The sequence below is a fragment of the Myripristis murdjan genome, chromosome 17 (assembly GCF_902150065.1).
Source record: "Myripristis murdjan chromosome 17, fMyrMur1.1, whole genome shotgun sequence".
NCBI classification, from domain to species: domain Eukaryota; kingdom Metazoa; phylum Chordata; class Actinopteri; order Holocentriformes; family Holocentridae; genus Myripristis; species Myripristis murdjan.
Window position 1 is genome coordinate 17,310,163 of NC_043996.1, and position 24,592 is coordinate 17,334,754.

General features: G+C 43.9%; 1 protein-coding gene across 3 annotated transcripts in view; it reads right to left on the reverse strand.

Moving 5' to 3' along the window:
* Positions 1-124: 124 nt before the first annotated feature.
* Positions 125-24,592, reverse strand: part of camsap2b (calmodulin regulated spectrin-associated protein family, member 2b) — a 36,398-nt gene continuing 11,930 nt past the window's right edge. The window contains exons 3-22 of one of the 3 annotated variants that reach the window (XM_030074569.1): positions 20,863-21,042; positions 19,358-19,444; positions 14,544-14,685; positions 13,091-13,230; positions 11,260-11,350; positions 11,032-11,136; positions 10,237-10,306; positions 9,797-10,084; positions 8,971-9,700; positions 8,622-8,768; positions 8,306-8,537; positions 7,947-8,130; positions 7,108-7,822; positions 6,222-6,358; positions 5,794-6,008; positions 5,614-5,701; positions 4,141-4,206; positions 3,303-3,418; positions 2,308-2,426; positions 125-2,202 (exon numbers count right to left, since the gene is read on the reverse strand). In XM_030074569.1, coding sequence (XP_029930429.1) covers positions 1,903-2,202; positions 2,308-2,426; positions 3,303-3,418; positions 4,141-4,206; positions 5,614-5,701; positions 5,794-6,008; positions 6,222-6,358; positions 7,108-7,822; positions 7,947-8,130; positions 8,306-8,537; positions 8,622-8,768; positions 8,971-9,700; positions 9,797-10,084; positions 10,237-10,306; positions 11,032-11,136; positions 11,260-11,350; positions 13,091-13,230; positions 14,544-14,685; positions 19,358-19,444; positions 20,863-21,042 — 4,152 coding nt within the window. In that variant the 3' untranslated portion in view covers positions 125-1,902. The remainder of the gene's footprint in view (positions 2,203-2,307; positions 2,427-3,302; positions 3,419-4,140; positions 4,207-5,613; positions 5,702-5,793; positions 6,009-6,221; positions 6,359-7,107; positions 7,823-7,946; positions 8,131-8,305; positions 8,538-8,621; positions 8,769-8,970; positions 9,701-9,796; positions 10,085-10,236; positions 10,307-11,031; positions 11,137-11,259; positions 11,351-13,090; positions 13,231-14,543; positions 14,686-19,357; positions 19,445-20,862; positions 21,043-24,592) is intronic. The other 2 variants (XM_030074570.1, XM_030074571.1) reach the window with 2 other exon arrangements.

Genomic DNA, 24,592 nt, shown 5'->3' on the forward strand with positions numbered 1-24,592 from the left:
CAAAGTTGTTGTAAGGCCAGAACTGCTCCATATTCATTTAAGTTTTAAAACAATGCGGCCATCAAAATCATCACTCTTTACCTGGGACAAATCAAGACAGGGAAGTTAAAAGAGACACCGTGAACACTGTTGATAGCTGGCATTTTAATAAAGCTCAAAGGAATAGAAAAAAAAATCCATGAACTATTGAGCATATCTAGTAAATTGAAAAGAAAAACTAATTCGGAGTTGGAAAAAATAGTATGACTTATTCAATATACTTATTGGGTTTGATAATTTCATACTGTACTATACCACAATAAAGCCTGAAGTGAAGACTTCATGCCTAGAGCCTGCCCATCCTCCCCAGCTACACTTTGCTTTCATCATATTTCCTTGTACATTTGTGCTGCTTAATCAACACCTCCAAATGGTACATGTGGATACAAAAAATACCTCTATATGCCAAAATATATCTGTACAGCGTGAACACATAATAAAGGAACACATAATAAAAACAGGAACACGAGAAAAAAAGTAAAATAACAAGCATGACAGTACTGGAGTGGAAATATCTTTCGTGATTAGACTCGACTACAGTGGACAGGGTCATAAGTGCTATCACAGGTGAACTGAGACTTTTATTTACAACTGTGGACCGCTGTGAGGGTAATTAGGACCTAATAGTTAAGACAATATCCACAATAAAGTGACATGTTGAATATCTGTACGTTCCAACTGCTTTATGATAACAATTACTCAACTTATTTTTAGATTGCACAGACTGATGACATGGGGTGGAATTTCTGGCTATTCTACTACCGATGATGGTCGTATCAATGACACTGCTGAGTGATCACACTTTTTGCATTTGTAGTACAATAAAAGGCCCCATACAACAATATACTGATATGCATACATGATAAATGATAAAAAGCTACTCAAAAGCTACTAAAAGCCAACTCATTCATTTTGAATGGAATAGCCAGTATATACAAACTAATTTAACTTATAGACATATAGTATATTACGCTTCTCTGAATAAAATCTCAAATGCTTTTTAAAAGATCTCCGTAGCATTATCAAAATGAAATAAATAAAGTCAGTTGCAGGTGCTTTCCAGAATTGGTTTGATGATACTCAATAAACAATCTCATCATTTTACACCGACGGAAAGTAATGGCGATCAACAACTGAGGTATTTTTCCTCACTCTGCTTGGCACTTCACTATTTCACTCACATTACACAAATCTGTTCGGTTTCTCAGTCACATGGGAAAGCATGCCTGTATAGCAGCAAAACTCTCATCCAAACATGCTGCCTCTATCTGATTCCAGATCAGACGGTTCATTCTTCAAGGGATTAGGGAGTGAGGGAGGGTAATCTGATCCCAGACCTGTGGTTACACACAACCTCTCTCCTGCATCACAACCGACTTTGTGACAGGTGCTTACAGAATGACACGAACACTCACGGCGCTTCCACATGACACAAAACAAGCATAAGGCCACACATGATCAACTTAGGGAAACCAAACTCTGCCTCTTTCAGAGGAGTGACATTCAGTGCTTCAGTGGTTCAGCTAGATAAGGCATTGGTCCGCCTATTTTGTTTTTCTTTCTTTTTTGTTTTGTTGTTTTTTTGGCACACAAGAACATGGATACACATGCTGACAAGTACACACACGTGCCCCATTTAAACAGTCTCGAGTGTCACAGTCAGTTCTGCATCGCGACATTAAAGTCTGTGATGAAGCCCTTATGTTGAAGCTTCTGTTCTACTTTCCAGTTGTGAATGATACCAGTGGGGCCATGTGTTCCTTTAATGAAAAAAAAAACAAAAAACAATATCCACAAATTCTTCTATATCTGCTCCACAGTAGGGCAGAGAATCATGTCCAAATGCAGTCCGGACATGTGGCACTACTTAGGCTGCAGTTTCTTGGGTGTCCCCTGCTTCTTGGTCTGCCACAGATGGCTGGCGATGGTGATGGCGTCCACGCTGGCGGACATGGTCTTTGCTGGGATGTGGCTGAACTGCTTCCTGTCCGAGTTGTACTTGTACAGGCCCTCGATCATCTTGGTCGTGATGTTCTTGGGTCCGATGCCAGCCAGTTTCGTGATCTCCTCGGTCTCGGGGCAGTAAGTGTACACAGACCTGAACTGGCATCCCGCGTCACGGAACAACACCAGGAAGTTGTTGGCCTCTGACTTCTCCATTTCCTGCAGCAGACAGTGGCATTTAATCAGTGCAGAATGTTAGCCTGAGGCAAAAGGAGTACGCCGAAGAAAGATGATACCATACAGATACAAAAACACAAAACATACATCAAGTATCTTGTTCTTCTGCCCTTCGTTGACCTTGCCAGCCAGGCAGCAGTGAGCCAAGGCATTCTGGATGATGTGCTTGTTAGACTTGGCACTGGGTTCCTTGTACAGCTTGGGTCCTGGAGGAAGAAAGAGCGAGCATTGGATTGCAATAGGATACGTCTGTGCTGTGATATGCCCAATACGGCTGGGTACTGGCAAGGACCTCGCAGTACAACACGTATCACAGTACATGGGCCACAATATGATCTGTATCACAATACACTGCAATACTCTACTCTAGAACTGACTACAAATAAAGACAGCTTAAAATACAAGCTACTACATAACACCTGGGTAGACTAACAAAAAATACAACATGTTATGAGGCAAGTGACTCTGAACAATTAAATTCAAAATGAATCATACCACCCTGTCAAAGCACAGTTAGCACAATGCATTTAATATAACTGTCATAACATCACATGACCATGAAGTGAATAAATGGTACATATCGAGAATAGGTTGCCTGAGTATCAGAGAGTTAAATTTAATGCTTTTTAAGGCCTTTTCATGATAAAGTTTAACCAAATTTAACACACGTTTTTGGAAACATCTTTTTTGCTATTCATGTAAGTGTAAAAGTAAGCACTATATGTTCAGCGTTTTGTAACATCAGAAATGTTGAATTTCATGCAGAAGAGCCAGACTCATTTTTACAAAGAGAAATTAAAAGACAGATATATTAATTTTTAAACATTTTAAATACAATCTTTATGTGGAAATTAAGACATCATAACTACAAATTGAGGACTATTTAATGACTTTTAAGGCCTAATGTTGATAAAAGTGAATTCAAGACATTGTAAGACTTTATATGGACCGGCACACACCCTGGAGAATAGAGAATCAGTGTATTTCGTAATATGACATGCTCAGCTGTATCATGTCTGATACAAGTTTGCATGGCATGTAGCGGTCAACGTCTATAACTGAGGGAGCAGTGTGTAAAATACCTGTGTACTCAGTGTTGGAGGGAGTGGAGGAGGTGGTCGACTCATTCTCCCAGTCCTTCTCTCCATTTCGACTTCCAGCTGACGGGCAGGAGGAAAAGCCCTCGGCAGAGTCCGGCCTGGAGACGACCACACACAAACCAACAAATGACACGCACAAACACGACAAAAACCCCCACAGCAAACACACAGAAGTAGACATACACGAGCATGTGCGAGGCATGAAAGCGTACGCCGACAGATCACCACAGAAACGTGCACACACATAGATATTTAACACAGAGAGAGATACGGCAAAACAAGGTCAGATGCTGTGACACAATTCTCCCGACCCTGCCCGCTCCCTGGCATTACATCATTCATGTTCCACAGAAGCTGCGCGGCGAGGGACAGAAAGGCATGTTCAGCCAAGCGAAGCAATGTCCCAGTCCTGTCATTATGGCTGGGCTACAATGAGAGACAAGCTCAAGAGGTTCTGGAGGAAACGGCAAACCCAGTGGTTAAGCGCAGAGCAGCCAGCACAGAGAAGTGAGCAAACAGCATCCTGACAGCAGCACTACAGCAGACGGAGCAAGGGTAAAGAGCAGAGATACTAAGGCAGACAGCAGAGGATGAGTAGAAACAGCTCAGCCAGGCATGACTTGTTTAACTCAATGCAAAGAACAATTGAATTAGCTTTATTGAGATGGATTCTGCAAAACAGCTGCAATCTTTACACATCTGTCTACTTTGTGCTATGGTGATGAAATGTCTGCGCATGTTGGATCAAAGTTAACATATGCTAATAATACATTTATACATACTTATACAAACATCTTGTTGAAGGACTATCTTTACTAACCTCCCCTTTCTCTCTTTGGGAGAGCTTAGAAAGAAAGAGATATGGCCTGAAGCTACTTTATTGCCTCTGAGGTTTGCATGCAAAATAGAGAGAGCAAGACACAGAGGGGGGAAAAAAAGAGAGGATAAAAGAAGATCAAGATGCAGAGTGTAAGCCTCACAGGGATATAAAGCAAATCACTACAGTCAGAAAAGTCATTAATAACAAACAATAACCTTATCATCACAAGACGCCATGAAATCAAAAGCAGAGCTTGGTTTGTGACATCTGGCTCTGACTAAAAGGAGATATGGGCGGGAATTATGAAGCTTTGGAAGTGGGAGAGTGGGAGTGCACATCATGTTCACCAATTATTAAAAAGTGTTTGAGGAGATGGCAATGAAAATAAAGATGCAATAATGAAATATTGATTGTAAACTACTCTGAAATATGATTGACAATTGACAGGCATTGACAATGTGATTATCAATTGTCAAGGTGTGCTGAAATGAGATGTCTGTGCAGAGTGAGGTAAGCTGAAAAAGGAACGGAGAGGAGCTGTTGATGTTGGGGGAGAGTGGCGAGGTGATTTGATGAAAAAGGTGAGCTAACTGAGGTGAGGATTAATTTTGTACATATCAGAACAGATAACATGCGGATTAGATGATCAGAGGGACAGATTTTCAAGCCAAAAGAGGAAAGGGGTTGCAGAGCTGTGTGCACTTCCAAAGCGCAAAAAAATGAGGATGCTGAGCTTTCATGAACTTCATGTCATGAGCTCCAACTGCTCTAAGATGACAGGGTCATTGTGCCTATTTTGAAATCACAAGCCTAACAGACAATCTAACAGCTTTACACATTATCTTGGAATCAGATGTGCAGCATCTTAAGTTTCTTAAGAGCCATCTTATCTGCAGGTACTTTGTTTAAAGCCTCATGAAAGTCATTGTCCCCCACAATAAAACCGGGGGAAGCACTATGAATCGATCCTGATGCACCCATCCATTCATCCTTAGCACGCTCTATTTTCGATGCCACTGACTGGATTTTGAATAATTGGGTTTTGTCTTTGGGAATGAGCTGTGATCGCCCCATTCCGGCATTTTCAAAACACCGATTACACTGTTTGGCCTTAGGGAGGTGCTATGACGTTTGCTAACTTGTTATTGATCAGTCCATGGGGTGCCTGGATCATTTGTGGGGGACAATAACCTTGTTATTTTTTTCATGGGGTTTTAAGAGATTACAACATAGCAGTTGGTGCTTAGTCTTTCACATCATAATATTCCTTCAAATGATATTGTCCTCCTGAGTTGTGTAATTCTCTTTTTCCTTTTCAATTCTTGCATCTGTCAATGGTTTCATTTATAAAAAATACAGGTGGTATAATTGCTTATACTGTGTTTTTTTTTTTTGGCTCTAGCTGCTTATATCTGTGATTTTCAAGTTAAAAACAAGGTGTGAAGTTTTTCTCAGGCAGAGAGTGGGTCTTACCTGGGGGTCCTCTTGTTGCTGTCGTTGTCAGCCAAGTTGAGAGAGGCTAAAGACACACTGGAGACTGAGAATCCTCGTGGACGCACCCCTGAACCACAACGAGATGTAGGACAAGCATGGATCAGCGTTTGTCACACCGTGATGAGGTGTGTTTGTGCATGTGGTGCACCTGTTGCTTACCTGTTGCTTTCACAGGGGGTTTAGGGGACTCCATGACGTCCCGGTGGATGGATTTGGGGCGTGGCTTCTTCTTGAGACTCCCGGGTCGGGGCTTGATGACATCATCCATGTCCTCCATCAGTTTGAGCTGCTTCCTCCTCAAATACTCATTCTTGATGTATTCTCTCCTCGCTTTCTCTTCCTCCTTCTTCTGCTGCTCCTCCTCTGCTTTCAGCCTGGAGGGGGAGACAAAGATTGAATCAACGGTGGGTGAAATTTAAGAGACCCTCTCTGACTTCTTGGAAGAAGAGTGTACACAAAGACACATTGCTAGAACCTACTGCAGCATTATCTGGAATACTCCCATGGTGTAAACTGAAGTGGAGGGACGTACAGATTAGTATTGGGGCTGTCAAACAGACAGACAGAAACAATAAAGACAGACTGACCGTGCAGCTTCCCTCTTCTGCTCCTGGTCCAGCTCCTGCTGTTGCTTCCTCTCTTGAGCCTCCTTCTCCCTCCTCAGCCTCTTCTCCAGCAGGGCTGCCCTCTTTGCCGCCATGTCCTCCTCCCCTTTTGCATCATCCTGATGGTGGGTGGAGAACAGACAACTCTTTAGGTCAGACAGATATTGAAACTGCATCTTTATATTGTTGCTTCTAGTCCACTATTTCTGTCGGCATACACATTTAGTCAATGAATATTTAGGCAACAGTTTTATATTTTCATTTTTTTATATTTAAGCACTCTCAAAGGGACACATACAGTGATACAGCCTTATCTCAGCAGTGGGTTTCAGTGATATTATGGCACTACAGTAATTACTTTATATCAACAAATCTCTGACATCCCTCTTTAAAGAAGCAATGCACAGTGCAGCGATCTATTGTTCTAGCCAAAGTCCATGTGCTAGCTCATCTTTTGTCCAAGATACACTCATTTGTTGTCCTCGATCAACTAACAGTTGTAGCAAACACACACAGCATGAGCCTCCCTCTGCTGCTGCTATCCACATATATCACCATGAGGCTATATGGGTTGCATTATTAATGAACCTTTAATGAACCATGCAATTAGATGTCCTTATACATTGAACTGTAATGCTGAATTACATGTTTAATAATGTTATACATGGAGCCGCCTCAGCCTTCATTTCCATCTAAAAATTCCCTCTAGTGATGTATGCGGCAGGGAAAACTGATGAAGAGCTAATAAAACATGGCAAGAGCAAAAATCTAGTATTTTCTCTTAAAATGAAACAGCTATTTAACATAGGACAGTAAATATTCTCCTGCACATATAAAATGATACTGAGATTCTGAAGCACCAACATACTTTAAAGAAGAATCCACAGCACATCTTTTGGTCATCTCCGTACATGTCTCCTCCTGCCTCTCCCTCTCCCGCCATCTCCTGATCCTGGCCATTTGGAGGCTTCAGCCTGGACAGAGGCACTTTCACAAGGTCTTTCCTGTCCTGACGGTCTGCCTTCACCTGGCTGCCACCGGCCCCCTGGAGCTCAGACACCGGCTGACGTAGTACCTCCGACGGCCTTGTCTGTCTGACCTCCTCCTTCAACTTTGCCTCTCTCCTCTCCTCCTGTCTCACCCCCTCCTTCTCTTTGGCTGATTCTTTAGTAGGCGACTGAGGAGTGCCAGCACTCTTCTTTGCAGCTGTCTCTTCTTTGTCCTTCTCCTTCTCTTGGTTGTCCTTGTCGTCCTGGGTCTGGTTCGGCCCCTCGTCATGGCCCAGGTAAGCAAAAGAGCTGATCTGGGTCTGGCTGGGGGAGAAACGCCTCAGTCTGGGTAGGCTGTCCACTGAGGTTGGCGTATTGAGCATCCGGCTGAAGGGAGTGACCTTCAGATCATTTGGCCGTGGGGTTCGGGGTGTCCTGGCGTGGAAAGAGGCAGGCCGCCGCTTAATGCCAGCAGGGGCACGATGTGGAGCACGGGGTGAGCCAGAGGAGGACAGAATTGGGGACAAGGACCCCACTGAGCTTCGGCCCGATCCCCGACCTGCAACACTGCTGCTACGTAGCTCACGGAGCTGCCTGTGGGTAAAGATATCCACACGAACATGTAAGCACTCTCATGGTGATGGTAAAAACAATTTTGAAATGTAATTATAAATACTTTAATACTTAATCGTCATCTCTACTAATAATTCTAAGATACCTGTGTGGAGATGGAGCAGGAGCAGGAATGACCCAGGCTTGTTGCTGCTGCTCTCTCATGGCCATGATCTTCTCCTGCTGCTGGGCCAGACGCTGCATTTCTGTCTGCAGGAAGCCCAGCGATGTGTTCAGCCTCTCAATGGAGCGTGTGTACTCTGTAAGATCAATTTCCCCCGGTGCCACACCTATTCCACCGCATTAGACAGAATGATCAATCAGTCAGTCAGTCAACCGTTTAATCAGAATCAACCACAGAGTCTAAATGTGCAGTTGCAGGATATACCGCTCAGAGTAGTATAATCTGCTCTGTCCTGTTGCTTTCTATTCTGTTCTACTTTCCATAGTTTGTGAGTTACCCACCTCCACCATCTTCACACGGAGACTTGGGAGCTGCTCCATCTGGCTTGCACCGCTCCACTCGGCCCATGCTGCCCTCGCCGGTGTCCTTGGAGGATGTGAGCGGCTCTGGGGAAGGTGTTTCTGCTCCCCCTGGGCTGGGGCTAAGGGGTGAAGTGACTCCTTTCCTCCTTACTACATTCAGAAAGGCTGTTCTGCCCATCCTCTGGCGATGACGGGTAAAAGCTGCCTCCACCTGTCAAGAGAAGAATATGATGACATTTACATACTAAGCTGCACTACTGGTTATCTCTGCATCCATACCTCTATTGATCCTTACCTTCTTCTTCTGAGCTTCGATGGCTCTGCGTTTCTCCTCCAGCTTCATCTTCAGATGTACCATCTCTGAGGCCAGCAGGTGAGAGGGGTCTCTGGGGGAAGGCGTGACTGGAGAAGGAGATGTGATTGGCAAAGGGGGGCCAGAAATCTGAAAAAGGCGGATGACAACAGAATATGGATGACAACAGAAATTAGAGTGAGGTCAACCTGTTTGGAGTTTACACAGAAACTGAATTAATGCAACAACTTGGATGCCAAGCACCTAGATCTGAAAACAGAAGAAGAAGAGCTTGCAAAAAATGGAACACTGAGGTTGTGATGGAAAGAGCGAGACAGAGCATCTTACAAACCTCAGAGGGACTGGTTCTTGTGGGGTGTGTATAAGGTACGTTGAGCTCTGAACTCTCTGGTGTGGTTCCTCCACTGCTCCTTCCTTCCAGCTTTCTGAATTTCTGCTCTGCAAAGCTTGTCATCCGGACCATGGCACCTCCGGAGCCACCAGAGGATGACACAGGGCTGACTGTGTGGGATCTGGGGAGCGTGGGCACCGAACTGGGACAAGGGCTGCTCCTCTCACTTCCTTCTCCCCTCTCGCCTGCACGGTTAGTGTCACCTCCTTCCCTGCCCGACCTCTCCCTCTCCACCCGGTCAGGTAGAGGACATGACCTGGTCATGGCCTCACAGTCTGGGTCTATATCTGAATAGTCTCTCAGAGATGAGGAGTCCTCATCCAAGCTTTGGATGTCCTCTGTCCTCACATGGATGCCTGTGTCTACCTCCTCAGTGGAGACAGAGTTGGGGTCGTTGTCATTCAGCCGGGCCTTAGCTGAAGCCGGGTCATCTCCTTGACCTTGGGCCCCGGGAGGATCTGGAGGGTCTGTGGAATGGAGGAAGAAACCATTGTCCCCATCCCCTAGGCCCAAGCTAGCATGGGGCCGCTCTGTGTCGTGGATAATCTTCAGGGCCTCCTCAATGCTCGGAGGCGTTGATGGGCTGACATGGCCACTGTGGTTACCGTGGTGATTGGTGGAGTCGTGGTTGCTGTCTGCGATGACTCCATTGGAGTACCTAGGGAGATGTCTGCATAAATGGACTAATTCATTAAACTGCCACAATAGTGATTTAGCAAATATAATTATTTAGAAGTACAGCCTATAACATCCCACTCTACTGCACCTGCTTTGGTTCTTGACGGAGAATGTGTTGCTGCGCCCCAGGGATTTGTGGGAGGTGAACTCCTCGTCCTCCTCTGGTATGTGCCGGCTCCCACTCTGGCCATTTACATTGACAGGCATGAGGGAGAGGTGGCGCTTCATGCCTCCTCGTGGTGCATAGTGAACTTTGAAGCCAAGGCCATCCGTGCTAGCAGAACGAGTCATGCCGCGGAGGGATGGACCCCCACTGGGCAGGACAGTCGGGTCTCCATCCAGAGGAATCTCAAAGGAGATTCCTCGAGATGTGGAGCTGAAGAAGAAAAAAAAAGGATGGAAAATTTGTTGTCGGTTAAATGTAATCAGGGTTGATTTGACTGGGACACAACAAATCACCTCAAAGGGTGTGTGGCTGAATCATCTAGTGTAGTGGGAAAATATGAGTGGTGGGTTTCAGGTACTAACCGCTTCTCTTTGGGCCATGTCCCCACACAGCCATCCACATAGGACATAGAGGTGGATCTCTTCATCACACCTATCACAGAAATACTAGTTAACTTGATTTAATACTGTATGTGTCATTTTAAAATCCCTTATTTCACCAGAGAGACTGGGCATTACCTCAGACAAGTACTGTAGCTGCGGGAGGAGGGGAATGCACACAATGTTCAGTTTGAGAGGATGGGAGTTCAATACACTGCCCTCAGGCTACCACTAACACTGTGGCATTATCAACAAACAGTTTGACCTCAACACCGCTCTGTACAGAAAGTCCTTGGTACCAAAACATATCCACAGAATCCTTGACTCTGCCTGAAATCTGCTTGAATGTCACCTGTTGTTTTATATTCATCCTCCATTAGCTGCCATCAGAAGTAATCGTGTAATTACTAAAGAATAATAATAAAAAAAAATCAACAAAAAAGACAATATTGTATATAAGGTATATAAGGTATGTGGAACAGACTAGCCAGCTATTTCTTCAAACAAGGAAAGACCAATCCAAAGTAGATCTGCAATATTTTCTCAAGCTCCTTAGAAGTGCTACACTTTTGAACTGAGTGGACCACCACAAGCGCTAAGGTCACTTTTAAGATATGCAACCAGTCAGTACTGTGAAGAGATGCCGCTTTTATCCATAATCGACTTTAGCCTACAGCACACATACATCATCCAAGCACTCATTTAGCCCACCACTGAATAATCTGCCGTAAGAAAGTTGACTTGAACTCATCTCATATTGATAACAGGCAGCGTTACCTTCAGTAGGGATGCTCTCTGGACTCTCAGGTCTGTCTGCGTAACTCTGTTTGACTGGGCTGGACACAGGAGCCATGTTTCTACAGGGCGGGAGAGCCTCGCAGACTGTGGACAGAAACGTATGTAAAAAGTTACATGCATTCAATATCCAGCGGGGGTGTAGAGCTGATTACAATTAGTGTGCTGATGGTGTTATTGATCATCATCATTGTATCCGCGGTACTGTACCGTGTGGGTCGAAGACTCTGGGCTGCACAAACGAGGGTTTAACGACTTCAAACCACCAGAAGAGCTCAGCCATAAACACCAGGTAGTTACTCTGCAAGAACACACACACACACACACACACACACAAACAGAATTGTAGATGTTACTACTACTACCTTTGCCTCAGTAGTTGTATTAGTTTCTTTGCAGTTGTAGGCACATCTCCATCCCCCCAGGTGTCTCTGCAGAGATGCTGCAACATTATGCTGTGCTTTGACAGATCAGCAAGGTCATGGCCTGGCAACTGTTGCTAGGTAACTGGCACAAGGTGTATGTGAGTGTATGTGTGCGTGAGTGTCTGTACATGTTTCTGTGCCTGACTTTATTAATGTCAAACCCATCTCCTCTTGAAAAGTGCCAAAAAACACCATCTGGAGCATAGTTTAAAGATGTCAAATGTGCACACATGGATGCAGCACGCGATGAGTAACCCAAATCCATGGTACATACATTGATTAAATAAGCGGAAAGGCTCCAAAGTTGGCTCCAAATGTGTGGAAAAAATCTTTTCATCAACACATACAGTCCAGTTTTCTTTTCAAACAAGAATACAGTGAAGACACAAAAGCACAACCAACAAATGTTAAGATTTTCATTCCTCCGATTGTTTCTCCAAAGTGGATAATCATTTCAGTCGAGCAGAGAGAACTGCTCAGTGGCATAAACATTTCTTTTCATGCAATATATTAAATGAATGGACACATGCACATGCATATACACACACACACACACACACACACACACACACAAATGTTGGCATTCAGTGGGAGGCAAGGCTATGGTGAACAGGCACTTTGCCAGAGCCCTTTGGCTGCTCTTCATGACCAGTGTTCTCATTCGCCTTCCATCCTTTGCCTACTTGTAGCGCTGTCCGGTCAACACATACACACAATACAGGCAGAGAAAGAGACAAGAGGGAGAAATAGAGAGCAAAAGAGTGTGGAAGTGTGAAAAACAAGTGTAGAAGTGTGGTGCGTTGAAGAATGGAAAGTCCCCGTTGGATCAGACCGTGACTCGAATCCGAATGTGTCGACCCACGCTCTCCACATACTGTTTACCCACGCCGGCCGTAGGAGGAGTCCACTACCGCTGCTTCCACTGACTTGACACAACAGAGATCCTCTTCAACTAGTGTCTTAGTGTCTTAGTTCAGTCAGAAACAAACGCAAGTGAAAAGGAGGACGTCAGCCTCAGGTCTGAATTAATCCTCCAGCTGTGTGCATGTGGGTGAATCAGCAGTTGTGCTGTCACCAAGTTCACAGATTCCAGCGCCGATAAAACGGCAGCGATGTGAAGGCAGAGAACAAGAGAGGCAGGGGGAGATAGGACAGGACTGTGAATCTCCTCTGAGCAGCCTCTGTCCTCTGTCTGAGAGGGGAGGCTTGGCCCAGAGGGTACCGTCTGTGCTAGAAAGGCACCAACACACACATACACATACACACACACACACAGACTCTCACACTCATTTAACTTGGCAGCAAGGCGGAACTCACTGTAACAAAATGAACTTCATGTCCCCGCTAATGCACAGACACACATACACACACAGCCCCCCTGAAGCCAAGCCCCCTCCACACACACATTGACTATTGAAGCCTTCTTTGCATGACTCATTTTTGCCCAAGTGTAATTTCCTATCCCAACCTCTCCTTATTCCCTGTCCTCCTTTTTTTTTTCTCCATTTCTCCAACCAAATCATAAGACAACACTTTCAACATCTTCATCCTCTAGCCTGAGCCACATCCCACTCAACATTTGAGCAAACCCGCGCCCCCTGCCCGCCCCGTCTTACCTTGATGGATGCGTGTGCATACAGCATGTCCTCCAGGCTGAAGTGGCAGCAGTGGTTGAGGCTGTCCCTGCAGAAGTCCTGTACCAGCTGGAGGTTGTACAGACTGTCCGCCAAAGACATGGTCTCCTTCAGGCAGATATCTGCATAGCCAGGGGAGGGGTCACACATAAACACACACAAAAGGGAGGAGTGATACAACAGACGAGACAGGAAGGCACGGAAAAGATAAGGCATGGCTTAAAAAGAGAAAGACCCAAATGAGAGCAAAATTGCCCAAATTGTCCCACTTATAACTGTAAACCATTATCAGTCGTTTGGATTACTCAAAATTCCTGCCGTAATTTACGTAACAGCTTTTCCAACCCTCTTCACTATTCCTTCTAGGGTTATACTCAGGAAGCCAAGCCCCTGGTGCCACTGTAAAGATAACCCATAGTGTTCTGGGATGTCTGTCTGTGCCTTTAACCAACAGTGTGTATGTTCTCATCCCATCTAAAGACTGCAGCTGCTGAATTCACTGGCATTCTGTCATACTTTACACTACATCTTTAGGGTTTTCAGAAAATATAGAGCTGCCAGTGAGCAGACCGAAGCACGGCTCTGTTCTGCAGCTGGCTCACATGTGTATGAACTCAATCTGAACTACGCTCAACCCCTGAGAGTCTCAGAGAACCGGGGCGAGAGTTGTTTATCTTTCAAATAACAGCAGCCGACTACTCCTCTAACGGCTCTCTGTCACACGCCCCTCGTGACCAATCACAGCAAAGCCCGGGGCATTTTTAGAAGGAGGGCGCGGGCAAGTTGAGAGGAAACAAGCCTTTGTTTCTTTCTCCTCCGCTTCTGTCCTGCCTCCTCTTTGTCTCACTGCCTTCTTAGCAGGGTTCAAGTTTTGACCTGTCATCCTCGACATTACCTTCAGTTTAAATAGTTAACCATATGCACAGAAACTCACTTCATGGTCCTTAATCTTTTCATCACATTGTCCTTTGAGATTAGGATTTAAATTTAGCCAATTGAGACCAATAAAACACTTAATCCTACACTCTGCACAGTGCTGCCAGAGACTACGTGCTTTGATCTCTCTGTGCTTGTTTAGCTTCATGTAATTTAGTCCTTTTCCAGTGTGTTTTCATATAGCATGAAATCTGAAGGCAGCAAAAGAAAAGGAAAAATTATAATGATTAGGAATGCATTCTTTGCTTGCAGCAGCCTTTTCAAAAGTATGGAGGTGGTTAAAGTACTAATGATTGTAGCAACAGAGAGAACAGAAGACAACCTCCTACATGCCGTCTATTTCAGACTTTTATTCTGTGCCTATTTGTGATAACATAACTGACTTCTGTCTTTTTCTTTGTGTCTACTTTTTTTAAATAATGACAATAAATCAGGGTGTGGCAAGTGAGGGCAAGTGGGTGTGGTCATAGATTGAGGGCCTGGCCTCACGTGGCCCCACCTTCCAGTCTGAAGGCTTTTGGGCAGTAGAAATGCAGCAGGGCGGTCAGGGCACAACCATCTGTGTTGTCCTTCAGGAGGTTCTCCACCAGGGGGAGCGAGGGAGCGCTCCTCTGCTGGGCATGCTCTCTCCTGTAGCGAGCCTGAAACCATGGCAACGGCACACAGACATCATCATCATCATCATACTCCTAGTATGTGTCATCAGAGTGGATTTGTACAGCACACTCCTCATTCACACACACTTGTATCTGCACACACCTGTGCATACACACACAGGCACACACATACACACACACAATCTCACTCACGCCACATACACACAAACACGTCACTGTTAGACTGAGGAACTTTCAGGCATGGGATGGGCTTCGGACTCAACTGAAATATTACAAACTGAATTAATCATGCAAGACTCAGGGATACAAGGCATTGATATTTAGCATTTGAACCGATTTAAAAGAACAAAAAGAAGCTTTTGACACCAATACTATATTCTTCTGCTAGAATGCATCTCTTCCATTTGCTTATTAAGAGCGGTTAGTTCTCTGGAATGAGAGGGAAGCAAAATGCATGCAAGTAATTGAGCAGCTTGCACCACAACAATAAGTTAAATCTAATGCACAGTGGAGCGGCATCAAGGAAGTCTTGAGCTCCGTCTGTGGCGCGGTAACAGCCAGTGCAGCTGATTTAGAGTTCAATAATAGCTGTGCTGGGATGACATCCATTCAGACTTCAGGTTTACATCTCTCCAGGCCTATAAAAGCCACAGATACAGCACGACTACACATGTCTACAGGGCACTAGTGCTCCCAGTTTGCCCATAAAACACACAGGACCAGTGTCATGTCTGTGTTTTACAACCGATACAAAGATCTCATAACCTCTCAGCCAGCACAACAAGCTCTGAGAGACGTGGCGCTGCTGTTTTTGTGAGGATGAGTTGCCGCTGGTTTGTAAAAGAAGGTAGAATCGTATGTCACCGATCTTTTTGCCCCAGTGGCCATTTTTAACTAATGTCTGGAAATGATACCATGAAGACGGGAACCTACCGACTCAGCTGACGAAAAACATGGAATAAACACACCGTTTAATGGCAGAGCCTGTGTCGTTCTCATAATCAGACTAACGCACTGAGAAATGATGTACTTATTCCACTTTTTCCCCCAGTGGAGTGTGAAGGTCCCTCGCTTCAATTGACGACTGGCAATTTTGAATAGTGCAACTTTTAAAATGTGAACCTACTCTATATCCTCTGACTTCTAATATGTTTTCCAGTGGGAAATTTGTAAAATGAAATGTGTCAAGTACATTTGATGTATGTTAGCCTACATCTTTGTGCACAACAGCAGGGGTGTGAGTGTGCCATAATAAGTAAAAAAAAAAGAAAAAGAAAAAAAGACCACCACGGGAATATGGTCAAGTGAGTAACATATCTATGCTCCCAAGATCCTCTATTCCCTCAGTGGAATATCTTTTCTGAAAACAGCTCCATGTTCCCTCAGTATTATGCCTCCTTTAACAAAACAATGTCCATACTTCTGATATATTAATGGAAATGTATGATCAGATGCACGTTAGGTAAATTATTTGAAATGGTGTTAATGGACAAAGTGCTTCCAAAGATTCAATAAATATCATTTCAACCTCGATAATTCTATGCATTTTTGTTAATGTACCGACAGTATCAACGTTATTCTTCTATTTATGAGGGTTGTTTTTGGTTAAAACTAATAAAAATAACACTGAGGGGAGACTGGGGCAAAAGTGAGAGCACAGGATCTTGGGAACACAGGGCGGACCCGTTCAATTCATCAGCTTCTTGTGAATGAGGGTGGGTTGTTTGATGAGACCAATGCATGATGGGACTTTGGGCTACATGCACCAATAAACAAGGGAACCAGGGTCAGGTTGAGGGGTGTTAGGGGTTTGGGATTGGACAGGGAGGAGGTAGTGGTGGCTGATGAAGGGGAGCTCCTCAGAATGGATGGACTTACAGGTACCAGTCTCCAATACCATTTGCCAGGAGACTTGATGGTGGATGATGATTGGACCACAACAGGAGAGAGTAGGACAGGTGTTAGGCCAACAGCAGGCTAATGTTTACTGTTGCTAGATCTGGGACTGGGCTCAAAACTCTGCTCTAGCACAAATCCTAAAATAAACGGAGCATAGTAACTGATTTGATCACTATACGAGTTCCTGATCAGCCAGCGATACAAGATGTAGTCTGTTTCTCTGAACTTTCCAGTCATGTGTATCGGACCACACATTCACACAGTACCTACACACAAACAAAAACGCTGAGCAGCACACGCATTCAGTCATCAGACCATGGTTAAAGATTTTCTCGCTCTGTCCCCAGAATAGACTTGGTTGAACCACTGAGAAGAGGATTGTTGTTTGTGTTCAGCCATGAGTGTCTGTGTGCGCTTGTGTTTTTGCACGAGGTTGAGGGTCGCTGTGTGAATGGGTGCGTATGTGCATGCAGGCAAGAGTGTGTGTGTGTGTGTGTGTGTGCATGTGTGAAATTATCTCCTCAGAGTATGTCCTATTCAGCGAATAGACTTCTGTTGGGCCTGGTAATGCAGAGGGAGCGCTGTGTGATGCAGCATGGAGCAGGAGGTAAAGCAGCTGACTGAGAGGATACAGTATATCCCTGTTTACGCTCCACATTCACACCCCTAAAGGACTCTCTTCTTTCCCAGCTGAAGTTTGTTGTTTAGCTTTTGAAAGACACTGCATAGACGCATTTGTGTATCATCAGTGTAGATCGCAGATAGGCAGGGACCTCTCTCACTATACCAGAATATACTGAGACAAACACACACAGACAACGGGTGGGAGGAAATTTGCCAAGAAGCTCTCGCGGGAGATGAAAGTTCCCTCCTAAACTGATTTAGCCGCTCATGGCATTCAGGCAGAGCTTTGAAGGAACGAATTTTGCCCCGTATCGAGGAGCAGGGTCACGCTCCCGCCACATGATGCTGAGCCGTTTAACAACCTGTTGCGTGTAAGTTCAATCGTGCGCCGCAGACTGCGGGTGAAGAGGCGGCTAATTAATGAGGAGGCTTATCTAACCAGCCAGCTGTGGCTATCTGTGATCATAAACTGCGCAGCTATTGATACAAGCAATTGAGAATTTTAATGAATGTTTGCCTCTTTGACTTGTTGTTGAGTAGCAGGAACTTTACTTTTCCTCTGTCCTGTGCACAACCAATTTATCTCATTTTGAATTTTGTTTTCAATTTCAGCTGAGTCTTGACCCATTTTTAAAGCGGGGTTGCCAGTTTAAAACGGCAACAACAACAACAGTAAATGTAGATATGGGCATAAATATGTCAACGATCAAAACAAGATGCAGCCCTAAGTGCAAAAATGTGTGTAATTCTGCTTCCGAGGTGAGGAGAAGGTAGCGTGCTGGGTAAAAACGAATGAACAAATCATTCTGAACTAATCATTTTAAGTTTGCTACGTACTGGGGAAAAATATGAGAACCTCTTCCAATCATGATCTCCAATCGGAAAGCTCAGAGTAGACATTTTCTCTATAATTTTGGTTTATTTTAGTTAGTTTTGTAAACGCAGAATGCCGTTTTTTGTAAAGCCATGTTTTTATTTTTATCTCCATTTTTACTGCAGTTCATGAAAATGTGTTCTCACACTCAATTATTGTTGTAGTGTTAGTTTTTGTTAATTAATAATAATAACCTTGGTGCACACATATACATACAGGTATTTTTTTTTTTAACCTTTGCTCGACCTTTACCCTCTCATCGTGTTAGCTGGAGGCCTGAGAGGTTGTGACCTGACAAGGCGCCGGGCTGCAGCTTCATGGCTGGGTGAGGACTGCAGCCGACTGCTGTGACTTTGTCCCCGATCAGTCACAACTCGAGCGGAGGACTAACTGGCTCTGTCACACGGGCCTTATATAACCCCTCAGCCTGCAGAATGACAACACTGTCTCCTTCTATCTCTGATTCTCTTTTCCTGACACGCTTCCAATCTGCCCCTGTCCCTGTCTGCCACTACCACTCTCCATGGGTGTCACTTCTTCGCTCTTACCCCTTTCTCTGATTATCAGCCGCTCTCTTTGCCTCTCTGGGCCTCTCTTTCTCGCTTGTTCAGACTCTTATTCTCTCTTTCCCCCCCTCTCTCTCTGTCTGTCACCCTTTCCGTTTTCCTCCGTCCCACACATATCTTTGTCTCCTCCAACAGCAGTGTTGTGTCTCTTGCCAACATTTCTCCGCAGCTGGTATGAGACTGAGCTCATCTGTTCCTCTGATTTGCAGGGGTGTAGTGTGTGCTGTGCTGTGTGTGTGTGTGTGTGTGTGTGTGTACAGATTGTGTGTGCATGCTTTGTGTGCATGCACATGTATGCTTCAGCCTATGAGCGAGAAATGAAAATGCTGAGAGAGAAAGAGAGCGTGAAAGAGAAGAAAGGCAAGTCAATAAGGGGCAAAAAGACAGACAGAAAGTTTCCCTGCAGAGCTGAATTATAACTCACATTCAGATTTTAAAGTGAAAAACTAAAGACAAAACTGGCTTACACATAAAAGTTTTATACTAATGTGTATCATATGTGCTGGTGTATGAATATGAGGGTGTTATTTGTTTTATTTATTCTCTTTCTGTTGTCTCTTTGAATATTTCCCATAGAATGCTCTCTATATTTATTGTATATTTCTCTTGATAGGTGTTTTTCTTCTTGTGGTTGATTTGATTTGATTTGCTTTATTTGATTTGATTTGATTTGATTTGACACGGAGGGAATGAGACAAATGATGCATAGGTGTGTGTGTGTGTGTTTTGTTACCTTGTGTGCTGTGCTGTTGGACTCCTGGCAGAAGGCCTCTCTCAGCTTCTGCTCTTCAACAAGGATGTCCCTCAGGTGCTCATTCACCTAGAGAGAGAGAGAGAAAGAGAGAGAGACAGAGAGAGAGAGAGAGAGAGAGAGCGGGTGAAAGATTACTTTGGGTCAAATTTCAGAGAAGTATTTGGTCCACACTGACAACATGAATGGAGAAGTTGTGTGTGAGACAGAGAGGACACTGACACAGAGAGTGAAAGAAAAAGACACAGTGAGGGGGAAACAAGAACGTGAGAATGTGAGAAAAAAAAACACCTCGGCTCATTGGTGATCGGTGCAAAACATCGCTGTAACTTAACACACAGCACTGCTTCGGCCTTCCACTACAACACGGAAACATCTCGAAAAAACAAATATTTGTTACCTTAAAAAGCTCTCTGTCTTGCTAGCATTACTGCTGCTCTGTCTTCAAAGGGTCTATGCAAACAGTGATGTAACACTTTAGCCTGAGGACACAGAGTCAGTTCAGCTAATCCCAGACGTGGCATGCAACGCCTGAGAGCTACAGACAGAGGCAGCCATCCATGTGTTTTATATGTGTGTGTGCATGAGTGTGTGAGGGAGTGCAGCATGTGTATCCGCCTGTCCTTGGCCTACAGCAGGGAGCAGGAAGCCCACGAGCCTCTGCACTGAGGAATGTCAACAAACTGAGCTAGGAACCAACATGGGCCATGTTTTGCTTCTGGGGGGACACAACTGGCTGTGACAATGGATCACACAAACATGCACATGATTGGTTCACGCCGAGCTGGGACTTATTTCATTATCTTAAAATGAATGAAACCAGGTCAACGTCGTCTTTTGAGATAACTGCATCATATTTACTCAAAAATCTAATTCCCTGTCGGGTCGGTGAACGCGACTTTAAGTGGCTCTGTAATCTGTTTTAGATGAGGAGGAAACGTAAGGATGCAATCTCGGAGGTTTAGCTCCTGTTCTCTTGCAGCTTACAGCCCACTCAAATCCACAGAGATCACAGCGCTGTATGAGTGACGTCTGACGTTGCCCTCGCGATCCCATTTTGGCAGGTCGGTTCTGACCCGCCGGTCGGCTCTTGATAATCTCTCTGACGTGATTACATGTGGACGGATTGGTGCCAGTTCTTCTGGGACAGCGAGTTCGCCTGATGACAGATTTTGCTCTGAACCTGCTATGGAGGTGACAAGCCTCCCGATACATCTCATATCTTCCACATTTGCAGCAAACAAAGAAGTGTGTGTTGCGTGAGAGACCACCACTAGAGTATCCTTGAGAGAGTGTGTGCAGAGTTTATCCCCTGTAATAAGACAGCGTGTGTCCTTGTGTGCATGCTGGCGTAGATCAAATTTTTCAATCCAGCTGGTGCAAATCTCATCTCATCTCTGATCTCATGTACACAGGTGTCAGGCTGCCTGTGTGCATGTGTGTGTGTGGGTGTCTTTGTGTTTATGTGTGTGTGTGTGTGTGTGCACCTTGTTGATCCAGGTGGTGATTGCGTCCTCGGTGTCGTAAGGCAGCTCCTGGAGGTGTCCGTCGCTGTGCGAGGGCTCGGCTGTGGAGTACCTGTTGATGCAGGCCATCACTCTCTCCACACTCACCATCTCCACCGTGTAGGCCATCATCAGAGTGTCGATCAGAGCCAGGTGGGAGCTCTGCAGAGAAACACAGCGGACGATTAGAGTCCACTTGACGATTCAAGTGTCTGGAGAGAGAATCGGTGCATATGTTTGCTTTGATAAGCATCTATAACAGCCTCTCCACAGCTAGACATGGAAACTAGAAATCATCAAGAATGCATCAATATGCAGTTTGAGTTGTTTTTGTGGGCCAATAGTAGTGGTTGACCAATTAATTGATTGGCCGATCAATCAGGCCAATATCTGGCATTTTGAGATAATCACCATCAGATGATGCCTTCGCTCATGAGGTTGATGCTTATTAAGTGCACTAAAACTGTTATTTTTACATTCATGAGTTGCTGTTTTTTGTTTTTTCTTTTCTTTTCTTTTTTTTTTTTACAAAGTTTAGTTTTTTGATTACCTGTGGACATTTATTTAGTTAATGCATTTTTTAAAAAAAATTTAAAATAAGTACAAAGCAGAGTGCAGATCTACTTAAGCAAACACAGACAAAGAAGACAGGCAATTTCCAGGCAAATAATTTTGCCTGGAAAAAAGTTCACACAGGTGCCAAATTTGCAATCAGACAAACACTGACAGCAAAAAAAAAAAAAATAAATAAATATTGGACAGATACTAATATTTCTGTTTACCACTGATATCTTCAGTGTATCATCAGTATATCTGAACCAAAAATCTACTGGTATATTGGTCCATCCATAGAAAACATCGACCCAGCAAGTACTGCATCACGTGTTCGTAAAATGCTTTTGGCCAAGCTTGTATCCCAATGTAAACTGTTTAAGGACGTCTTGTTGAATTTCTTTTGATAATATTACGTTGTATTTTCTACAGTATGTCTACCAATATTTATCATACGATACTGTCTGTCTTGTCATGTCAACAGTGTATGTCATTCTATAAAGATTTGTGAATAGAATATGAGTGTTTTCAGAGAGCAAAGGCTTCTGATCATTTCTCCATCCCTTTGGCTCATGTCATTTGAAACCATTTGAGGCTTTTGCACCTTTAATAGTACGCACATTACTCAGTTTTGAATAGTTAACCGTATCTGGGTGGACGCACCAGCCCTCAACACCTACACAAAGCCTGACATTCTCCTGGCCTTTCTAATCTCATTCCAGGGCGGGCAGACCAACAGTCCTCCCCTTCCCTTTCCTGTCACACCACGGGTCTACCCTAGAAACACTTATGCTATGCGTGAGTACGTGTGTGTGCATGCGCTTGCTGCTTACCTAGGCATCTGTCTGTGTGTCCAACCAAACTGCACAAACATCGAAGTCAAGTGCTCCATGACCTGAGGCAGGTGACTCGAGCCAACGGCCACAAACAAGCAGCGGAGCCCGCCACGCCACAGCCTAATGTCCAACACAGACGTCTATTCATCCTCATTTAACAGCCAGTATGACCATGTGTTTCCCTAACAAACTAATAACTGATCCAATACTGTGACTCTGGGCTGCTGCTGCTGCTTAACGTCAGCAGCACATGCTCCGGTGCCAGTCTAAACAGAAAGCGTGTGCAGAAGAAATCCAACTAGGGCTCTTAAAAACACACTCCTCCTGGGAATAAATGGCTGAGACGCTGTTATACACTGGACTGGAGTGAAGTGCGACCTGATGTTGCTGTGAACAAATATTCACACCTTTTTTTATCTCAATCATTATCACTTAGTCTAATTTGGAAAAAAACAGCATGAAAACACAGCAAACTTGACAACAAATGTGACAGGGATGAAACACGACTCTAACTTGTAATTGTTCTGTGAGAAAGTTAAACCAATCTGTGATTCAGGGCTGCAACTTTCATTGTTCATCAGTCTATCGTTTTTTTTCAGTTAATTGCATAGTTCATCTATCAAATGCCAAATATAAAGCGAAATGGCCATCACAAGTTACTGGAGCCTGGAGAGATATTCAAAATTTCTTACTTAGTCTGACTAACAGCAAAAAACCAACCAACAAACAAACAAAGGGATCATTTTAAAATGATGAGAAAAAAAAAGTAAGTCTTTCATTTGTGAAGCTGTAACCAGCAAACATATTTTTACTTGATAAATGACTAAAATGATCAGTTGATCATCAAAATTACAATTCATTATTTTTCTGTCAATCACGTAATAGCTAATAGTCCTAAAAGCTAAGGAATAGTAATTATTTCAACAGTAAATGCAATATCTCGCCTATTTATCTTTTGATTTATTGATTTGAAGAAGAAATTTTATCACACTTACAAAGGATCTACAGCAACTAAACCTACAGGGGGTGACACTGATTCAACACTGACCTGTCCACTGCTTTATGATGTAAAGTTACAAAATTATATTGCATGCCAGTCAGACTCCTCTGGAATCTCTGACCTATAATTTATAGGAAAACAAAATTCGCCTGTGAGACGGGGCCACCACATTATAACAGTTTGGCCTCAAAGTGCCTCTGAGGCAGCCTGGCCAGCCTGTTTTGAGTACCAATATGTTCAGGATATTGGTAGATGTTTGACATAGCGTGCATTCTCCTCTGGAGGTACTGCAGCTGGTCTGGCAGACAGCTGGCCTGACTGGCAGACAGACAGGCAGAGAGACAGACAGACAGACAGACAGTCAGGCCAAGCAGCTTAGACTGGGGCTGCTGATCCAGAAAACCATGCGTTCCAGTTAAACCAACTGAGCTGCTTCTGAGGTTGAAGCCCTTTTTTAAAACTCATTTCATGTAATTTGCATAAAACCCCTAAATCTTTAATGTTTTAAGAGGCTTGTGCTTCTGTGTGCGTGTGTGTGTGTGTGTGTGTGTGCGTGTGTGTGTGTGTGTGCGCGTGCGCGGGCTTTCACATTTCTGTGTGCATGCATTCTGAACCCTGAGGTGAAAAGCCAACATGAATGTAAATGGTCAGCAACTAATCACTTTGTAATTTCTTCATCACTTTGACTTTTGCACACGCTGCATACCTTACATCTAAACACAAAAAATAAAATAAAATAATTATGATTACAAGAGACAAAAGAAGCAGCAGCGGCAGCAGAAGAAGAAGAACAAGATGAAGAAGTAGGAGAAAAAGAAAAAAGATGTTTACAGATGTTTACCTACATCCATACAAAGAACACACTTGAGCAAATGCTTTTTTTTTTTTTTATGTGCATATATTAATCCAAGTTGCTTTCCATTATTACTATTATTAAGATCCTGATCAATATATTAGTCTGCAAATATTTTCATCAGATTTTGGCCTGTCATAGACATATCGGTATCATATCAGTATCAGTGAATCGTATTGATAATCTGTGAATTTTCCCACTCTAAAATCGGCATTGATCTCAAATATCCCATATCAGTCAGTCATATTATCATTATTCATTTATTTCTCACCTTTACTGTTTTCTAATTGTGTCTATGGAATAAACAAAATTGATGGGGAAATAAAAAAAAAATAAATAAATAAAATATTACCTGTGTTTCTCAGTAAATCTTCAGTATGAAGTTGAATAAACCAGCAGTTTTTGTACCGCTGTTTTTTAACTGCACTGTTGCTATAGGGACAAGCAGTCACATTCAGAGCTCCAGTGTGT